General features: G+C 41.1%; 1 protein-coding gene across 1 annotated transcript in view; it reads right to left on the bottom strand.

The window, feature by feature from the left end:
* LOC133633413 (sodium channel and clathrin linker 1-like) overlaps window positions 1–17103 on the bottom strand; it is a 59876-nt gene that overhangs the window by 30768 nt on the left and 12005 nt on the right. Inside the window, exons 4-7 of the mRNA XM_062025939.1 lie at window positions 13027–13110; window positions 12706–12747; window positions 6198–6268; window positions 4621–4711 (exon numbers count right to left, since the gene is read on the bottom strand). Coding sequence (XP_061881923.1) covers window positions 4621–4711; window positions 6198–6268; window positions 12706–12747; window positions 13027–13110 — 288 coding nt within the window. The remainder of the gene's footprint in view (window positions 1–4620; window positions 4712–6197; window positions 6269–12705; window positions 12748–13026; window positions 13111–17103) is intronic.

The raw sequence follows: 17103 nt of genomic DNA, 5'->3' as shown, positions 1-17103 counted from the left end.
AGTAATCCGGCCTCCTGGTGGTAGAGGGCGGTAGTAATCCTAGAGATCATTCCTTGCCGCAGAAGAAAAAAAAAAAGAAAAAAAAAGTTAGCAATAATAAGTGCAGCGTTTTTTTATTTCCTCTCGCCTGAACTTTTATTAAAAACATGGAGGATTACATATGTAAAATAAAGCAGTTTTCTAAACTGGACTTTCAATCGAAGCAGGAGGTAATAATTTAAGGTAGACCAACGCCGGAGCTAAAAGGTTTGCTTTTGACTTCGGGACAGAAGACCCGTTCTTTTCAAACGGCATGGTACACACGCAAAGGCTGGATGTCCAGCAAGAAAGGTAAGTCCATAATAATGTTTTTTTTATTAAATGTGCTTTTTTGTGTGCTAGTTTGTATGTGTAAAGAATGCTGGTATGAGCTTTAACTGCTGCCAATCACATGGTGAATAAGATTTAGGGTTCATATGTTTGTAAATCTGACTGTGATGATGCAGTGCCTCACCAGACATTAACCTCACCGCACACCACTGCCTTGTACAGTGTTCCCTCAATTATCACGGTGGTTACGTTCCATGATTTCTATGAATATAATAAGTATATAAGTGGTCATATTATGATTTTTTAAATCAAATTTAAGACACTTCCTTGTGGTCTACATAACTTGTAATGGTGGTTCCTCAGTAAAAATATAGCATAGAATATGTTTTGCCGACCGTTTTCAAGCCACTTTCTGACCCGTCTCCTCAGCATGCACCATTTTGTAGGCGGTCTTATTTATTTGGCTCCACTTCGACAGTGTCTTCTCCCCATTCTCATCCCTGTTTCAGTTTTTAGTGCTTCCATATCGAGTGTACAACCGATGTAAGTCAGAACTATACACTACTTTGTATTAGAAATGGCAACAGCGGAGGATGCATGTACATGTTCGACCCAGCCTGCCTAACAGCAAGATGATGAAAAAAAAACGAAGTTTGTGACTACAACATTGGACTACAATGGCGGACTCGTGCAAAGTCCTTTGGGTAAACCTCGACTCTATATGGAGATATCTACTGACGTAATAACCAGTGACAAATTCCAAACAGCTCATTTGGAGCAAGTATGAAGAAAAGCAAGATTGTTTGATAAATATCTCTGCCATGCCTCCATTGTTTTATTTTAAATTGTTGGGAATGACGGGGATCCTAAATACACAAAAACAGGTGCCAATATGTATGAAAAGTTGGTTTTGCACAATAGATCCCATTTACAGGGGTCCTATTATGCAAAACCAACTTCTTGTGACGTTTTTCCAACATGAGACTTCAGCGGATATCGCCATACATATAGCCAAAGAGCTTTGCAGGAGTCCATCACTGCACTACGGCATTGTAATCAATAAGCACCTTATTTTTCTCTATCCTCTTGTTGTGAGATGGACTGGCTCGTACATGCACATGATAAATTCTTCGCTGTTGCCATTTCTAATACAAAGTAGCCTGTCGGTACTTGTCCCGCTGCCTCCGGAGTCCCATGAGCCAAAAGGATCCGATAGGACTCCTTTTTCAGCCTGACGGTATCCCTCAGTGCTGGTGTCCACCAGCAGGTTCTGTGATTACCGCAACGTAGGCACAAACCACATTGTGGCCACAGCTCCCATCGGCTGCCTCGATAATAGAGGCACTGAACATTGTCCACTCCAGCGCCTTCCTAGTAACATGTTCAAAGTTCTTCTGGAGGAGGGAGTTTAAACTCTCTCTGATGGGAGACTCTGCTAGACGTTCCCAAATGACCCTCACTATGCGTTTTGGTCTGCCAGGTCTGTCCGGTATCCTTTCCACCATCGGAGCCAACTCATCACCAGGTGATGATCAGTTTGAAAGCTCCTCCCCTCTCTCCACCTGAGTGTCTAAAATATGAGACTGCAAATCAGATGATGCAACCACAAAGTCGATCATCGAACTGCGGCCTAGGGTGTCCTGTTGCCAAGTGCACATATGGACACCCTTCTGTTTGAACATGGTGTTCATTATGGATAATCTGTGACAAGCACAAAAGTCCAATTAGAAAACCCCACTTGGGTTTAGATCTGGGAAACCGTTTCTCCCAATCACACCTCCCCGGATTCCCTTGTTGTTGCCAATGTGAGCATTGAAGTCCCCCAGTAGAGGGAATCACCAGAGGGAGCACTGTCCAGTACTCCATCTAGGGACTCCAAAAAGGATGGGTACTCTGAACTTTTGTTTGGTGCGTAAGCACAAACAACAGTCAGGACCCGTCCCCCCCACCCGGAGGGGGAGGGAAGCTACCCTCTCGTCTACCAGAGTAAACTCCAGTGTGCAGGCTTTGAGCCGCGAGGCAACAAGTACTGCAACTCCCACCCATCGCTTCTCACTGCAGGCAACGCCAGAGTGGAAGAGAGTCCAGGATCGGACTGCCAAGGGCCCAGCCTTCAACTGCTGCCCAGCTCACAGAGTACCCAATTTCTATGGGGAACCCATGCCACTTCAGAGGGGGGCCCGCATTCGAGCAAAGGAAACCTCGGTTCTCAATATTGTGTATTCATAGAAGTCTTTGAGCTGCTCTTTGTTTAGTCCCTCACCTCGGACCTTGAAGTGGCTTGAAGATGGTCTGTAAAACATAATCTATGCAAAGTTTTGACCTAAGCACCACCATTATGTTATGTCATACTTGCCAACCTTGAGACCTCCGATTCCGGGAGGTGGGGTGGGGCGTGGCCGGGGGCGTGGTCGGGGGTGTGGTTGAGAGGGGAGGAGTATATTTACAGCTAGAATTCACCAACTCGAGTATTTCATATATATATATATATATGTATGAAATACTTGACTTTCAGTGAATTCTAGCTATATATTGTTGGAAGCATATCCATATTTAAGTGTTACTTCTTTCTAAAAGCTCCTATAGTCATATTTACATCAGCTAATGTCTCGTGTGGTACAAAGTGCTTGGATTCGAGTGTCCTTGGTTAGAGTCAGAGCGCTGTCTTTGTTGAGACTGCCATTATATTCCTAAGATACAGAGCACAGCTAGACTGGGGAAACAGCAGGTGGGGGGGACAGGAGAAGGAGGAAGTAGACAGGAGTTCCGGGGTTTTGGTAGACCGATCTGGACCGGGCTAGGGAACGCTTGGGTGCTGGGTTGGTCTCAGGTTTGTCCTCTAAGCTTTGAGAATAAACTACAAAATACCAACTATTGCCTGGAGATTGAATATAAACATCAGCGTATTGCCATAAAAAGAATCTGGGAGAGACTAGCAATTTGAATTCCCCATTGGAGGAATGCTGGTCGACGCAACAATATATATATATATTTATTTTATTATACATTAAAATAAAATACTTGAATTTCAGTGTTCCGGAGGCTATCCAGTAGATGGCAGTATTGTCCTGTTTAAGAGTGTCATTGCTGTTTACGGCAGACGAACTGTTTTACGGTAGACGAAAACGTGACTGCTGTTGTTGTGTGTTGTTACCGCGCTGGGAGGACGTTAATGAAATTGCCTAACAATAAACCCACATAAGAAACCAAGAACTCACCCTTGATCATTCTACAGTTATAACGTGATTGGGCAGGCACGCTGTTTATATCGTGGGAAAATGGACGTGAAAACAGACTGTCGCCACTGTCCCTACTCAGGTCCGCATTGAGCTGGAGGGGGCGTGGCCTCCAGCTTCGGCTGAATTCCGGGAGTTTATCGGGAGAAAATTCCTTCCGGGAGGTTATCGGGAGAGGCGCTGAATTCCGGGAGTCTCCCGGTAAAACCGGGAGGGTTGGCAAGTATGTGTTATGTAGACCACAAGGAAGTGGTTTTTTTTTAATGTAGGGGAAACAATCATAACATGACTGACCCCAAGTTTTTATAAGCCATCCCACACTGCTTTCACACACACTTATAAACACTTCCTATGCTATTAAAACACGTTATGCACTCAAAAACATATGGTAATTTAATATGAAACTTAATGGGTACTCAAAAATCAGTGTACTCAATGGTACTTTAAAATCCACAATGCCCTGAGACTGCAGTAAGTGAACCGCAAAGTGGCGAGGGAAGACTGCATATAAAATGTCATGTTTATTTTTTAATCATTTATTTTGGAATAGCATTTAGTGGAGAATTGCCAAAGCAGTTTGAAGTTTTTAAGTTTTTTTTAAATAATTTAAGCTGTTTACACAGAAGCTAATCAGTTTTATGTTTTGTATTACCTCCCCTTACTATACCCAAAATGAACCGATCCGTGTCCTTTAAGAATAACTTTGTCAAAATTGTACACACTGTCGATGGAAAGTACGGAAGAACGTCATATTTTTTGCAATTTTTAATCTCTGTTAATGGAATGAACAGGTTAAAGTTAAAGTTAAAGTTAAAGTACCAATGATTGTCACACACACACTAGGTGTGGTGAAATTTTTCCTCTGCATTTGCACTTGTTCAACCCCTGGGAGGTGAGGGGAGCAGTGGGCAGCGGCGGTGGCCGCGCCCGGGAATAATTTTTGGTGATAGTGTTCCAATAGTTTTTATTTTGTTCAAATAACTTACCAATAGTGGATGAGGAGTCAATTAAAAACATAAGTGGTGTACAATTGTGTGTCAATCTCTCAATGTATTGTATTTAAGTGTTTGTTTACCTGTTTCTTTATCTGCTGTTGAACAAACAGAAGCTGTTGCGTCATTTCATCCACTTTGGCTTTGGCAGTTCTCAGATCATCCTTGGTTGTTCTACAAACCAACACATTGACAACACAACAATATCATACTGCTCACATGTAATGTAATACTTTTGGTGATTACTGTGATGTTTCTTTCTTGTTTTCAAATCAGAACGAAAAATACATGCCTTTGAAAACAAATGCTTCAGAAGAATACTCAAGATAACATACCACAAACACAAAACCAATTAGTATGTGCGAGGTGAAGTCGAAAGACTCGGTCACCAAGAACCCCTGCTTGCAACAGTCAAAAGAAGGAAATTTGCTTGGTTCGGACACACATGTCACCACGACACCCTGTGCAAGACCATCATGCAGGGCACACTAGAGGGTGGAAGGAAGCGAAGAAGACCACATAAATCCTGGACAGACAACATCAAGATATGGACGGACCTGTCGACCCCGGAGCTATTGACGGCCACTAAGGACCGTGAGAACTGGCGCAGACTGGCTGCTTCTTCATCGCAGTTATCCCCCCGACGACTTGAAAGTCATGGGAAAGACTAGAGTAGTTTCTTTAGTGTGTCCGACTCCCTGTTACAGCCATCACTCAAGGGTTCACCTGTGCCAGGGGTCTGCAACCTTTACTATTAAAACACATATTTTTCCGCCTCTTTCACTAAAGAAAAATAGAGCTGCAAAACGCAACACTTGTAAACTTGTAAATGTTTTCATTTTTTTATATATATTTTACAGAAAAAGCAATTTGTCCATGTGAAATTAAACTTTTTCCTTTTCTTTTTAGGCAAGTATTCATGGTTAGCTTACCCAAGAGGTTGCACACTTGAGAAGCTGCACCAAACACACAGGCTTCCAGTCTCTTTTACTTGCCTTCTTGCGCCTCAGGACTCAAGCCGTTGAGCATTCACGGCCTCACAGACTCATTTAAAAAATGCAAGCTTAAAAAAAAAATCGGAGGGAACCACAACAAGAAGGCAGAAGAGCCACATGTGGCTCCAGAGGCGCGGTTTGCAGACCCCTGACCTATGCGATTTCTTCACTGCGCTTAAATTGTTGCTCTTTATTACGACTCAAGAAGAAGTTTTGTTCAGGAGTCCGAATTAAGCCGGCATTTTACATTTCCTTCTTAAATAAATCTCCCTTTCTTTTTTTCGACCATCGACCATCAGTTATTTTAACTTGTGAAGCAAATAAACTGTCTTCTCTTCATTCGAATTGATGCTTATCTTTTTATTGAATGGTATCTGCATCCGGGTTATATTCCGCGATACCAAGGGTTCCCTTCGGCAGCACACAACCCTTTGAGGGATCGCATAATCCAGGTGTGTTGGTCCGACTTTTCAAAAACTGAACACGATAGGATTAAGGTGTTTCCATGGATTGTAGGATGCGTATTTAGAGACAAACTATTTGAGAAATCGGACCAGTTTAGTGCATGGAGACGTACTGGGAGCCACTCATCCTGAAAAGAAGCCTACTCAAAGGGCTGATTGCTAGATTTTTGCAACAGTACCAGTAAATCAGAAGTTATTTACCTGAGTTGATCATGTAGCTCCTCCATTTCTGTACTTTGCTGACTCACGGTCTTCAATAAATTACAATTGGTCTGTGTGTGATATGAAACACTATTGTTATTAGTGTGGCAGGGTTCCAAACATATATTGTAATACCAGAAATCACATTTCTACATTCCATTCAGAGTTGCAAGGGGCTGGAGCCTTTTAAAACCTTTCTGATCAGGGGATGTCGTAAGTTTGCGAAGCCCTTTGAGACACTTGTGCTTGATTGAAAACTCACTGGTGACACAACATGGACTACATCCTGCACTGGTCACCAGTCACAGTATTCAACTAGGCCCATCTTCATGTAACTCAGATACACATATGGACAATATTTACTATCTCATACAGACTTTACGATACAATCAAATATCAAAATGTCGTTGTAGATCATCAAATCATACAGGTCATGGTAATCAACAAAGATATTTGATGGATACAACTGGACTCTTCTTGTTTGTGGAAACATTTCATTTTTCCAAAAGACTTCTTCTGTTGTAAAACTCCAGGTGTAGAGTTCCCTATTTATGTCTCTGGTGGCCGTTCATTCCCCGATATCGCATTAGATGAGGGTTGCTATTGATCTGTACAAGCTTATCAGTTTTGCGGAATAAAAATATTGATAATCAGTTTGGAGCGCACAAATGCAGCGTGAAGAGGTTTGTGTACACTTTCTTCCTTGCCTTGTAAAATACCTCCTTCTTTCTCTTCCATCTCACTCATATTTGTTCTGGAGTCTGAACAAAGCCTGCATTCTCCATTTCCTTATAGCTACCTTCTAAAGATAAATCTTTCTTATCTTCTCCCATCGATGCACTTGAAAAGGTTCTGTTCTTTTAATTTGTGAAGCAAATATACAGTCTCCTCTTCATTCCAGTTGGTGCCTATGTTTTGACTGAATAGAATCCGCTTCTTGGTTATAGCCCACGCGTTAAAGGTGCCATATGTAATAATTTCATGTCAAGTCATCATTAAATGGCCCTGATATGTCAAGATTATAATACCTTTATAACTGATAACAGTAGTTCAGCCAGGATATGCTCATTTCAAAATTAGATTTACAGCCCCGAAATCGATTTATTGTTTTCTTTTCGATGGCCCGCCTTCCACCGTTTGACCAATTAGAAAGTCTGTGAGTGTGTCACATTCAGGTTGTCAGTTATGCACCATCATCTTCGTCTAGCTACTGACACTGGTTAAGTTACTAAACATGTCGAACCTTAGTAAATCTAAAAGGAGTCATTACGATTCTCAACTTATTCATGACAAAGCCAAGAACAAAACAAGGATTTGTATCGGGGATTCGACTGAAGAAGGATATCGATTGAAGGCGGAGAAGATTTTTTTCATTTGACGCCAAACTTGCTAATTTACTCCTTGATAGGTAAGTCAGGCATTTACGTTTTCTAATTACTTGTAATAAATGGAAATGGACATTTCGGATGTAAACTATATTATCCAATACAGTCTATGATCTTGTCTAACAAAGCTAGTATGTTCCGTGCAACGAATACTTAGCATGCTAGCCCGGTCAATGACACATCGACATATAGGCTAACGGGGGAAATTAATGCCCGTTGGCCTGTATGTCGATTTGTCATCGAACTGACAGGGAAAAGTATATTTTCGACAAATAAAACCTATGTGGATATGGGTAGTGTCAGTGCCTATTTCCTTCTCAAAATGCTGATACGCTGAGGAAATGCGTTCCAACATTAGCACGGCTAATTGCGGTTTCTGGTACTGTATGTGCATCAGGCACATATGGGGTGGTATTTGCTTGGCACAATATAATGCATTACATGTAAAGATTTTCTACTTTGTGGATTGACATGGTAGTAGGCTGCATAATTTATGCGTATAGTGGTTTTTGGCTCATAGAATCGCACTCTGCATTGAAAGATGGTGATTGATTGATTGATTGAGTTTAGTTTATTTTGAACATGAACACACTTACAGTATAATACATCAGACATAATTTCATATGATTTCTCTTTACGTCATGTCCAAAAAGGAGCCGGAAGAAGCAAAGTTTATTTACTCCTACCCCTTTCCCACTTCAGAGCGTTTACAAATACATATGTTCATTCACTCTCTTCTTTTTCAGTGAATGATTAATACAGCAGTTCTTGCTATATATAATTAAGTCAGTCATGATAAACATACTCAGATTAGGAATATCCTGTTTTCAATAAACCCCCGTATGTGGGCTCTGTACCGAGGATGTCGTTGTGGCTTGTACAGCCCTTTGAGACACTTGTGATTTAGGGCTATATAAATAAACATTGATTGATTGATTGATTGAATAAGGTTGAAGGTATTTCTCATAATTCTCCTTCCTTGTACTTAGTAAGCACTATTAATGTGAACAACCTCTTAAACTGGATAATATCACTACATTGTTTAACTTTTTTGCTTAATCAATTCCATAGTTTAATTCCACATACTGTTTTGCTAAAGGTCTTAAAGGCCTACTGAAACCCACTACTACCGACCACGCAGTCTGTTTATATATCAATGATGAAATCTTAACATTGCAACACATGCCAATACGGCCGGGTTAACTTCCATCCATCCATCCATTTTCTACCGCTTATTCCCTTTTGGGGTCACGGGGGGCGCTGGAGCCTATCTCAGCTACAATCGGGCGGAAGGCAGGGTACACCCTGGACAAGTCGCCACCTCATCGCAGGGCCACCACAGATAGACAGACAACATTCACACTCACATTCACACACTAGGGCCAATTTAGTGTTGCCAATCAACCTATCCCCAGGTGCATGTCTTTGGAGGTGGGAGGAAGCCGGAGTACCCGGAGGGGACCCACGCAGTCACGGGGAGAACATGCAAACTCCACACAGAAAGATCCCGAGCCTGGGATTGAACCCAAGACTACTCAGGACCTTCGTATTGTGAGGCAGACGCACTAACCCCTCTGCCACCGTGAATGCCGGGTTAACTTATAAAGTGCAATTTTTAAATTTCCCGGGAAATATCAGGCTGAAACGTCTCGGTATGATGACGTATGCGCGTGACGTAGTCAGTTAAACGGAAGTATTGGTACCCCGTAGAATCCTATACAATAAGCTCTGTTTTCATTTCATAATTCCACAGTATTCTGGACATCTGTGTTGGTGAATCTTTTGCAATTTGTTTAATGAACAATGAAGGCTGCAAAGAAGAAAGTTGTAGGTGGGTTTGGTGTATTAGCGGCGGACTACAGCAACACAACCGGAGGACTTTGTTGGAGAGCAGACGCGCTAGCCGGCAACCTCACTTTGACTTCCTATGTCTCCGGGCCGCCAACCGCATCTGTGATCAGGTGAAGTCCTTCGTCGCACCGTCGATCGCTGGAACGCAGGTGAGCACGGGTGTTGATGAGCAGATGAGGGCTGGCTGGCGTAGGTGGAGAGGTAATGTTTTTAGGATAGCTCTGTGAGGTCCGGTTGCTAAGTTAGCTTCAATGGCGTCATTAGCACAGCATTGTTAACCTTCGCCAGCCTGGAAAGCATTAACCGTATATTGACATGTCCACGGTTTAATAGTATTGTTGATTTTCTATCTATCCTTCCAGTCAGGGGTTTATTTCTTTTGTTTCTATATGCAGTTAAAGCACGATGCTATCACTTTAGCTCGTAGCTAAAGTGTTAACCGATGTATTGTCGTGGAGATAAAAGTCACTGTGAATGTCCATTTCGCGTTCTCGACTCTCATTTTCAAGAGGATATAGTATCCGAGGTGGTTTAAAATACAAATCCGTGATAGAAAAAGGAGAGAGTGTGGAATCCAATGAGCCAGCTTGTACCTAAGTTACGGTCAAAGCGAAAAAAGATATGTCTTGAACTGCACTCTAACGTTCCTCATCCACGAATCTTTCATCCTCGCTCAAATTAATGGGGAAATCATCGCTTTCTCGGTCCGAATCGCTCTCACTTCTGGCCGCCATCACTGTAAACAATAGGGAACTTTGCAGAAATGTTCAGCTGACTATGTCCCGCTCCTTCCGGTAGGGGCAAGACTTTTTTTTGTCAGATACCAAAAGTTGCGATCTTTATCGTCGTTGTTCTATACTAAATCCTTTCAGCAAAAATATGGCAATATCGCGAAATGATCAAGTATGACACATAGAATAGATCTGCTATCCCCGTTTGAATAAAAAAAATTCATTTCAGTAGGCCTTTAAACGTTGTACGTGCATACAAATGTTTTGAGTTAGTTTTTCCTCTAAGGTTATATTTCTCCTCTTTATTTGAGAAGAATTGTTGTACATTCTTGGGTAGCAGGTTATATATTTGTACATAATTTTAGCTGTTTGCAATTTTACCAAATCGTTGAATTTCAATATTTTTAATTCAATAAATGTGTTTGTATGTTCTCTATATCCAACATTATGTATCAGTCTAACTGATTTTTTTTGTAACACGGTTAGTGAATGAAGTGCACATTTGTAGTTATTTCCTCAAATTTCTGCACAATAACTCAGATATGGTAAGACTAGCGAGCAGTAGAGAATATGGAGTGATTCATTATTGAAATATGTCTTGCCACTTTGTTGCATATTTTTTAATGAGATTTCCAGTTAATTTTATCATCTATTATTACTCCCAAAAATCTACTTTCTGTTACCCTTTCAATGTTTACTCCGTCTATTTGTATTTGTGTATGATGCTCTTTTGATGTGCGTAAATGGAAGACAATGCAGTGCGTCAGGTTGGATGAAACATGGAGTTATACTGAACAAAATGTGGCTGTAATTTTACTGTTGGCCTTGGCTTGCCATCAAAGTAGGAATATGCTATATATAATACATTATATATTATTATACATCATATATTTGGATGGTGGTCTGTGTGGTCAAACGAGACATTTTAGCAGGGTAATGCCAACAATCTGTCCCGACTCCCGATTAAAATAGTGCTGCGTAACTTTACAAATACATTTGGCTAATCGACATTAGTCAAATGTGGCATGATTACTTAGTAAACCATCTTGCAAGAAGCATAAACAAGAGAAACCTACAGCATAGGACTCGTCGATTACCCCTTGAAGTTCCTTGGAGTAGGATTCGGATTCGTATCTGGCAACCTCAGTCACAGAGAGCGGGAGAGGACTACAGAATTTTGACCTTGAGTGCAGTACCATTTCTGCCCACATTACTACATATGTCACCTAGCACTCGAGAGATCTAATTTTCCAAAAACCAAACAATCAGATTAAGGTGTTTCCATGGGTTTTTGTCTGCTTATTTTGAGCCGCATTATTTGAGAAATTAATACTTATTTGGTGCATGGAAACGTAGTCATTGTCATTTTTTAAAATGTGATTTATGTAACTAATGTGTTGCTGTAGCTTGTTTAATTCAGATGCAGTCAGTTACCATTTGTTCAATGTCTTTAGTTCTACTAGTGGTGTTCCTCAAGGTTCCAAATTAGGTCCTCTCTTTTTCATCATATTCAACTGGTGGCCCGCGAGTTCAGTTAAAAACTTCTCAGAGTTTTGCAGCAGATTCTTAAAAAGTGCTGTCCTAGAGGTTATCTTTGTCTAGCTTTTGGCAGAAAGGTCCTTCAAAACAGCAGAGCGCTCCTGTAGCGCTGACAAAATCAAATGACCTACCTGATTTACTGTAGAGGACGCAAGTTCTCAGGAATATACAAACTAAGACTAATTGTGAAGTCCGTTTCCCTGGTGCTTAGTTTTATGGATAAGAGACCCACAAATCAAATTACGGGGACTGCTCTGCAGGGAGACTATAGGGAGACTCAACACTTAAAACTTTTGAAGTGAAGAAACCTTCAGGCGTGAATGAAAGGTAAAATGTCTTCAACAAATTTCCTTTGTTCAACCTTTGCAGGCAGCCATAAAATGTTTCACGGTCTCTTAAAGGGGTCAAAACATTGTTTTTTTCTACATTTGAAACACTTCCTTGTGGTCTACGTAACATGTAATGGTGGTTCTTTGGTCAAAATGTTGCATAGATTATGTTTTACAGACATTTTGAAGCTGCTTTTTGATTGTCTCTTCAGTCCCTGCAATCCATGTTGTACTTTTTTGCGCTTTCTTATTGAGTCTACTGACAGATATAGGTGAGAACTATAAGATAATTTGTATTAGAAATGGCAGCAGCAAAGTTTGCATGGGCATTTACGAGCAGGTCTGTCTCACACCAAGAGGATAGAAGAAAACGAAGGACCGTATTGACTACAGCGTCCAATTATAATGGCGGACTGCAGCAAAGCACTCTGGGTAAATGTATACCATATATGGATAATCCGCGGACGTCACTAATTGGAAAAACGTCACTAATGGTGAAAATTCTGAACGCATTGTTTAGTGGAAATATGAAGGAAGGCAAGACTGTTTTATAAATATTTCTGCAATGCCTCTACGGCTTGATAAAAAATGTCCGGGACTTATGCAGATCCCAAAAACACAACAGCAGGTATTAATAAGTAAGAAAAGTTAGTTATTTTTTTTTATTACCTACCGAATGTAGTTCCTGATTGGCCACTCGGTGTTTGTGTGAGAGCTGTTGGCAAAGTACGATATCAAATGTGAATAACTGTTTTTATTTATTTATTCTGAAAAGCCCCATTGGTCTTTTTCAGACTTGAGACTATTCTTCTATTACTGTACTCTATGCCAAACAAGAATTATCTGTAACCATATCTGACCCAAGTTGAATAGCATTTCTGTACTTTGATTGGTACTTTGTATTTTGCTCTGGGAGATGTTCAACCCATCTTTAAATGTGCAAGGGTTTGTGTCCTTAATCAAAGCTGTGTATGGTGAGATGATAATACTGAACCATGAGCTCGTTCTGGTAGCACTTCTGGAGATGGTCAAGCTCCAGAGCTGCTGTCTGCCACAACCCCATGGCCTGTATCCGTTCCTGTTCCAATACACAGAATACACTGATGAGCATTCAAAAACATTCCCTAACAGTTCATGTGAAACAAGCAAGGACTTTAAAGGAAAGGTGGGCTGTAAAAGGAAAGCGAGCGTGTGTGTTGTGTCGCATCGACATTGTCAAATTTGCATGGCCGTGACACATGTACAAGCAGTGGTTAGAAATCATGAAAAGCTAAACAATATGTATGGAACTAGTAAATAACTTTCTTTCGTTGCCTCTTTTTGTTGTTTTTTACAGTAATGTCACAAACAAAACTCAGAATAGAATATAACTTTGTCATTGCGCTTAAAAAGTACATTTGTTTTCTGTACAACCTGTCTAAGAACAGCAAACTATGAGTGATTTAAGACAGGGAAGGGGCCCGCAGCAGCACTTGCTAATTATTAAAAAGAGTTGTCATAGTCACCAGATTTTCACTAGATTTGTCGTTCGTAATTTTTTGAAAAAGACCCCAGTATCTACAGAGGACTGAAAACTTCCCAAATATGGACACTGTAGACGTTGCCCTCTAGTGGGTTATTCAGACCACCACAGACTGCCAGTAATTTAGGTTATAACACTGTTTTATTTTTTTCAATGGTCCAAAGTTTTTAGCTTTTCAGCACAGTGTTTTCTCTAATTCAATGGTGCAAAGTATTTTGTTTTTCAGCACAGTGTCTCTTAACAGCACCTCCAACTACCACCCCCGTTTCCTCACAACTGCTGCTAATAAGGCGACAGGTGATTAGATAACAAGGTCCACCTGGGCCATCTACGCACCTGTCGCTGTCTTCGAGGCCGGTCCTGACACACCCCGTTCTGTGGCAGGCCCGCAGGCCACGCCCCCCTCCACAGACACAAATTCACAAAGTTTGCTCCGTCTTTGGCACACCAGGTGCGTTATAATACATTACAAATAATGTGTTAATGAACGGGAGCAAACACGTATCGCCACATGTATTTGTGGTGACCCGTCCATTTAAGTTCACTGTCCTTAGTCACGCCAATGTACAGTTTTTAATATGCTACAGCGTCACAGCGTATCAACGCCTGTGATTGATTGATTGATTGATTGAGACTTTTATTAGTAGGTTGCACAGTGAAGTACATATTCCGTACAATTGACCACTAAATGGTAACACCCGAATAAGTTTTTCAACTTGTTTAAGTCGGGGTCCACTTAAATTGATTCATGATACAGATATATACTATCATATATACTATCATCATAATACAGTCATCACATAAGATAATCACATTGAATTATTTACATTATTTACAATCAGGGTTGTGGAGGGGGGGGGGGGTATGGACATCAAGTAGTGGACATAGAGAGAGAGAGAGAGAGAGAGAGAGAGAGAGAGAGAGAGAGAGAGAGAGAGAGAGAGAGAGAGAGAGAGAGAGAGAGAGAGAGAGAGAGAGAGAGATCAGAAGGCATAAGAAAAAGAAAAAGTATCTGCATTTGATTGTTTACATTTGATTATTAGCAATCCGGGGAGGGTGTTAGTTTAAGGTTGTAGCTACCTGGAGGTGAACTTTTATTGCGGTTTTGAAGGAGGATAGAGATGCCCTTTCTTTTATACCTGTTGGGAGCGCATTCCACATTGATGTGGCATAGAAAGAGAATGAGTTAAGACCTTTGTTAGTTCGGAATCTGGGTTTAACGTGGTTAGTGTGCATCACTAAATCATTCAAAACCTTGCGTAAACCATACGTTGCACAATAGTGCACATTGAACCTATAGGCTGTACTCTCTTCGGACCAGGGATGCGTAAGCTATCGTTTACATTTGAACCAATACTAGTACCAAAACGGTACTTTGGAATTTGTGGCGGTGCTTAAAGGCCTACTGAAACCCACTACTACCGACCACGCAGTCTGATAGTTTATATATCAATGATGAAATCTTAACATTGCAACACATGTCAATACGGCCGGGTTAACTTATAAAGTGCAATTTTAAATTTCCCGGGGAACTTCCGGTTCAAAACGCCTTTGGAGGATGACGTATGCACGTGACGTCGCGAGGTCCACGGAAGTTTTTGGACCCTTTTGGACACAATACACAGAGCTCTGTTTTCTTCGACAAAATTCCACAGTATTCTGGACATCTGTGTTGGTGAATCTTTTGCAATTTGTTTAATGAACAATGGAGGCTGCAAAGAAGAACGTTGTAGGTGGGATCGGTGTATGCGGCTGGCTGCAGCAACACAACAAGGAGGACTTTGTTGGATAGCAGACGCGCTAGCGGCGAACTCACCTTGACTTCCTACGTCTCCGGGCCGCCGACCGCATCGTCGATCGCTGGAACGCAGGTGAACACGGGTGTTGATGAGCAGAGGAGGGCTGGCTGGCGTAGGTGGAGCGCTAATGTTTTTATCATAGCTCTGACGAGGTCCCGTTGTTAAGTTAGCGTCGTTAGCAACAGCATTGCTAGGCTTCGACAGGCGTCGAATACACATTAACCGTCTATTTACATGTCCAGTGTTTGGTTCGGTGTCTCCTGATAGTAGTATTGTTGATCTTCTGTCTATCCTTCCAGTCAGGGATTTATTTATTTTGTTTCTATCTGCATTTGAGACAGATGCTATCACGTTAGCTCATGCTAAAGAGCTTTGTCGATGTATTGTCGTGGAGATAAAAGTCACTTTAATGTCCATTTCGCCTTCTCGACTCTCATTTTCAAGAGGATATAGTATCCGAGGTGGTTTAAAATACAAATCCGTGATCCACAATAGAAAAAGGAGGGAGTGTGGATTCCAATGAGCCAGCTTGTACCTAAGTTACGGTCAGAGCGAAAAAAGATATCTCTTGAACTGCATTCTAGTCTGTCACTCTAACGTTCCTCATCCACGAATCTTTCATCCTCGCTTAAATTAATGGGGTAATCGTCACTTTCTCGCTCCTAATATCTGTCGCTCCATTGTAAACAACGGGGAATTGTGAGCAGCACTACCGCTTGTGACGTCACGCTACTTCCGGTAGGGGCAAGGTTTTTTTTTATCAGCGAGCAAAAGTTGCAAACTTTATCGTCGATTTTCTCTACTAAATCCTTTCAGCAAAAATATGGCAATATCGCGAAATGATCAAGTATGACACATAGAATGGATCTGCTATTCCCGTTTAAATAAAAAAAAAACATTTCAGTAGGCCTTTAAACCGTGCCTGAACCGGTACTTAAAAATGGAAACATGCACAATGCCTTTTAATTTGTATGGAATTTTGTAGAACAGACTAGTAATTGAATACTTCAATGATATAAATTGAATGATAACTAAGTAATACATTCAAAACTAAGAACTAACATCCACAACAAATTGTCACAATTTTTGCAGCAATTCAGTTCATAGTGAACAACATGCAAAAAATTGCTTTTTTGGGTTGCAAGTTTGATACTCATAATTCCGTATGTTTGTGAATGCAACCTCACTTGTGGTGTGCATTTCTGGTCTTGTCACCTTCTCCCGGGCAGAGGGGCGACACGGCAGTGCGACTGGATCAACAGAGACGTCGGAGACGCTTTGCTGAACAAAAACTTTATTACATGCGAGCGTCATTATACAGGACTGCAGTACCTGGAGGAAGTCAAGTCAAAAAATGATGCACTCCTAACTTGGAGGAGCCGAACCACATAGCCTTATATTCCTTCTTTCTCTGTGTGTTAATTCAGGAGAGTACATGTTCGTGTGTAAGTGACTGGGAAGACAAGAGATGTATAACATAACTTGTAGGTTGATGTTTAAAATAAACATGGAGTCTCTCCTCCAGGATAGAGCTATCACTTTTGCATTTCGGCGTCTGAATTTACTGCCTCTTCTCGTGAGAGAGTTAACCCAGTCCATATACAAATGTCCAACTAAGGCTCCTTAATTCATTATGGGCTCAACCATTATTTACTTAAACCTGGTGGTTTGCTTTCTCCAAGTGGAATATAAACATTCACCATATGTAGAACATAATATGAGTTAATTAATTCACTTCACTTGCTCTAAA

This window comes from Entelurus aequoreus, linkage group LG18 (assembly GCF_033978785.1).
Source record: "Entelurus aequoreus isolate RoL-2023_Sb linkage group LG18, RoL_Eaeq_v1.1, whole genome shotgun sequence".
NCBI classification, from domain to species: Eukaryota; Metazoa; Chordata; class Actinopteri; order Syngnathiformes; family Syngnathidae; genus Entelurus; species Entelurus aequoreus.
Note: the sequence above shows the minus strand (reverse complement) of the source record. Positions and strands in the feature narration are given on the sequence as shown.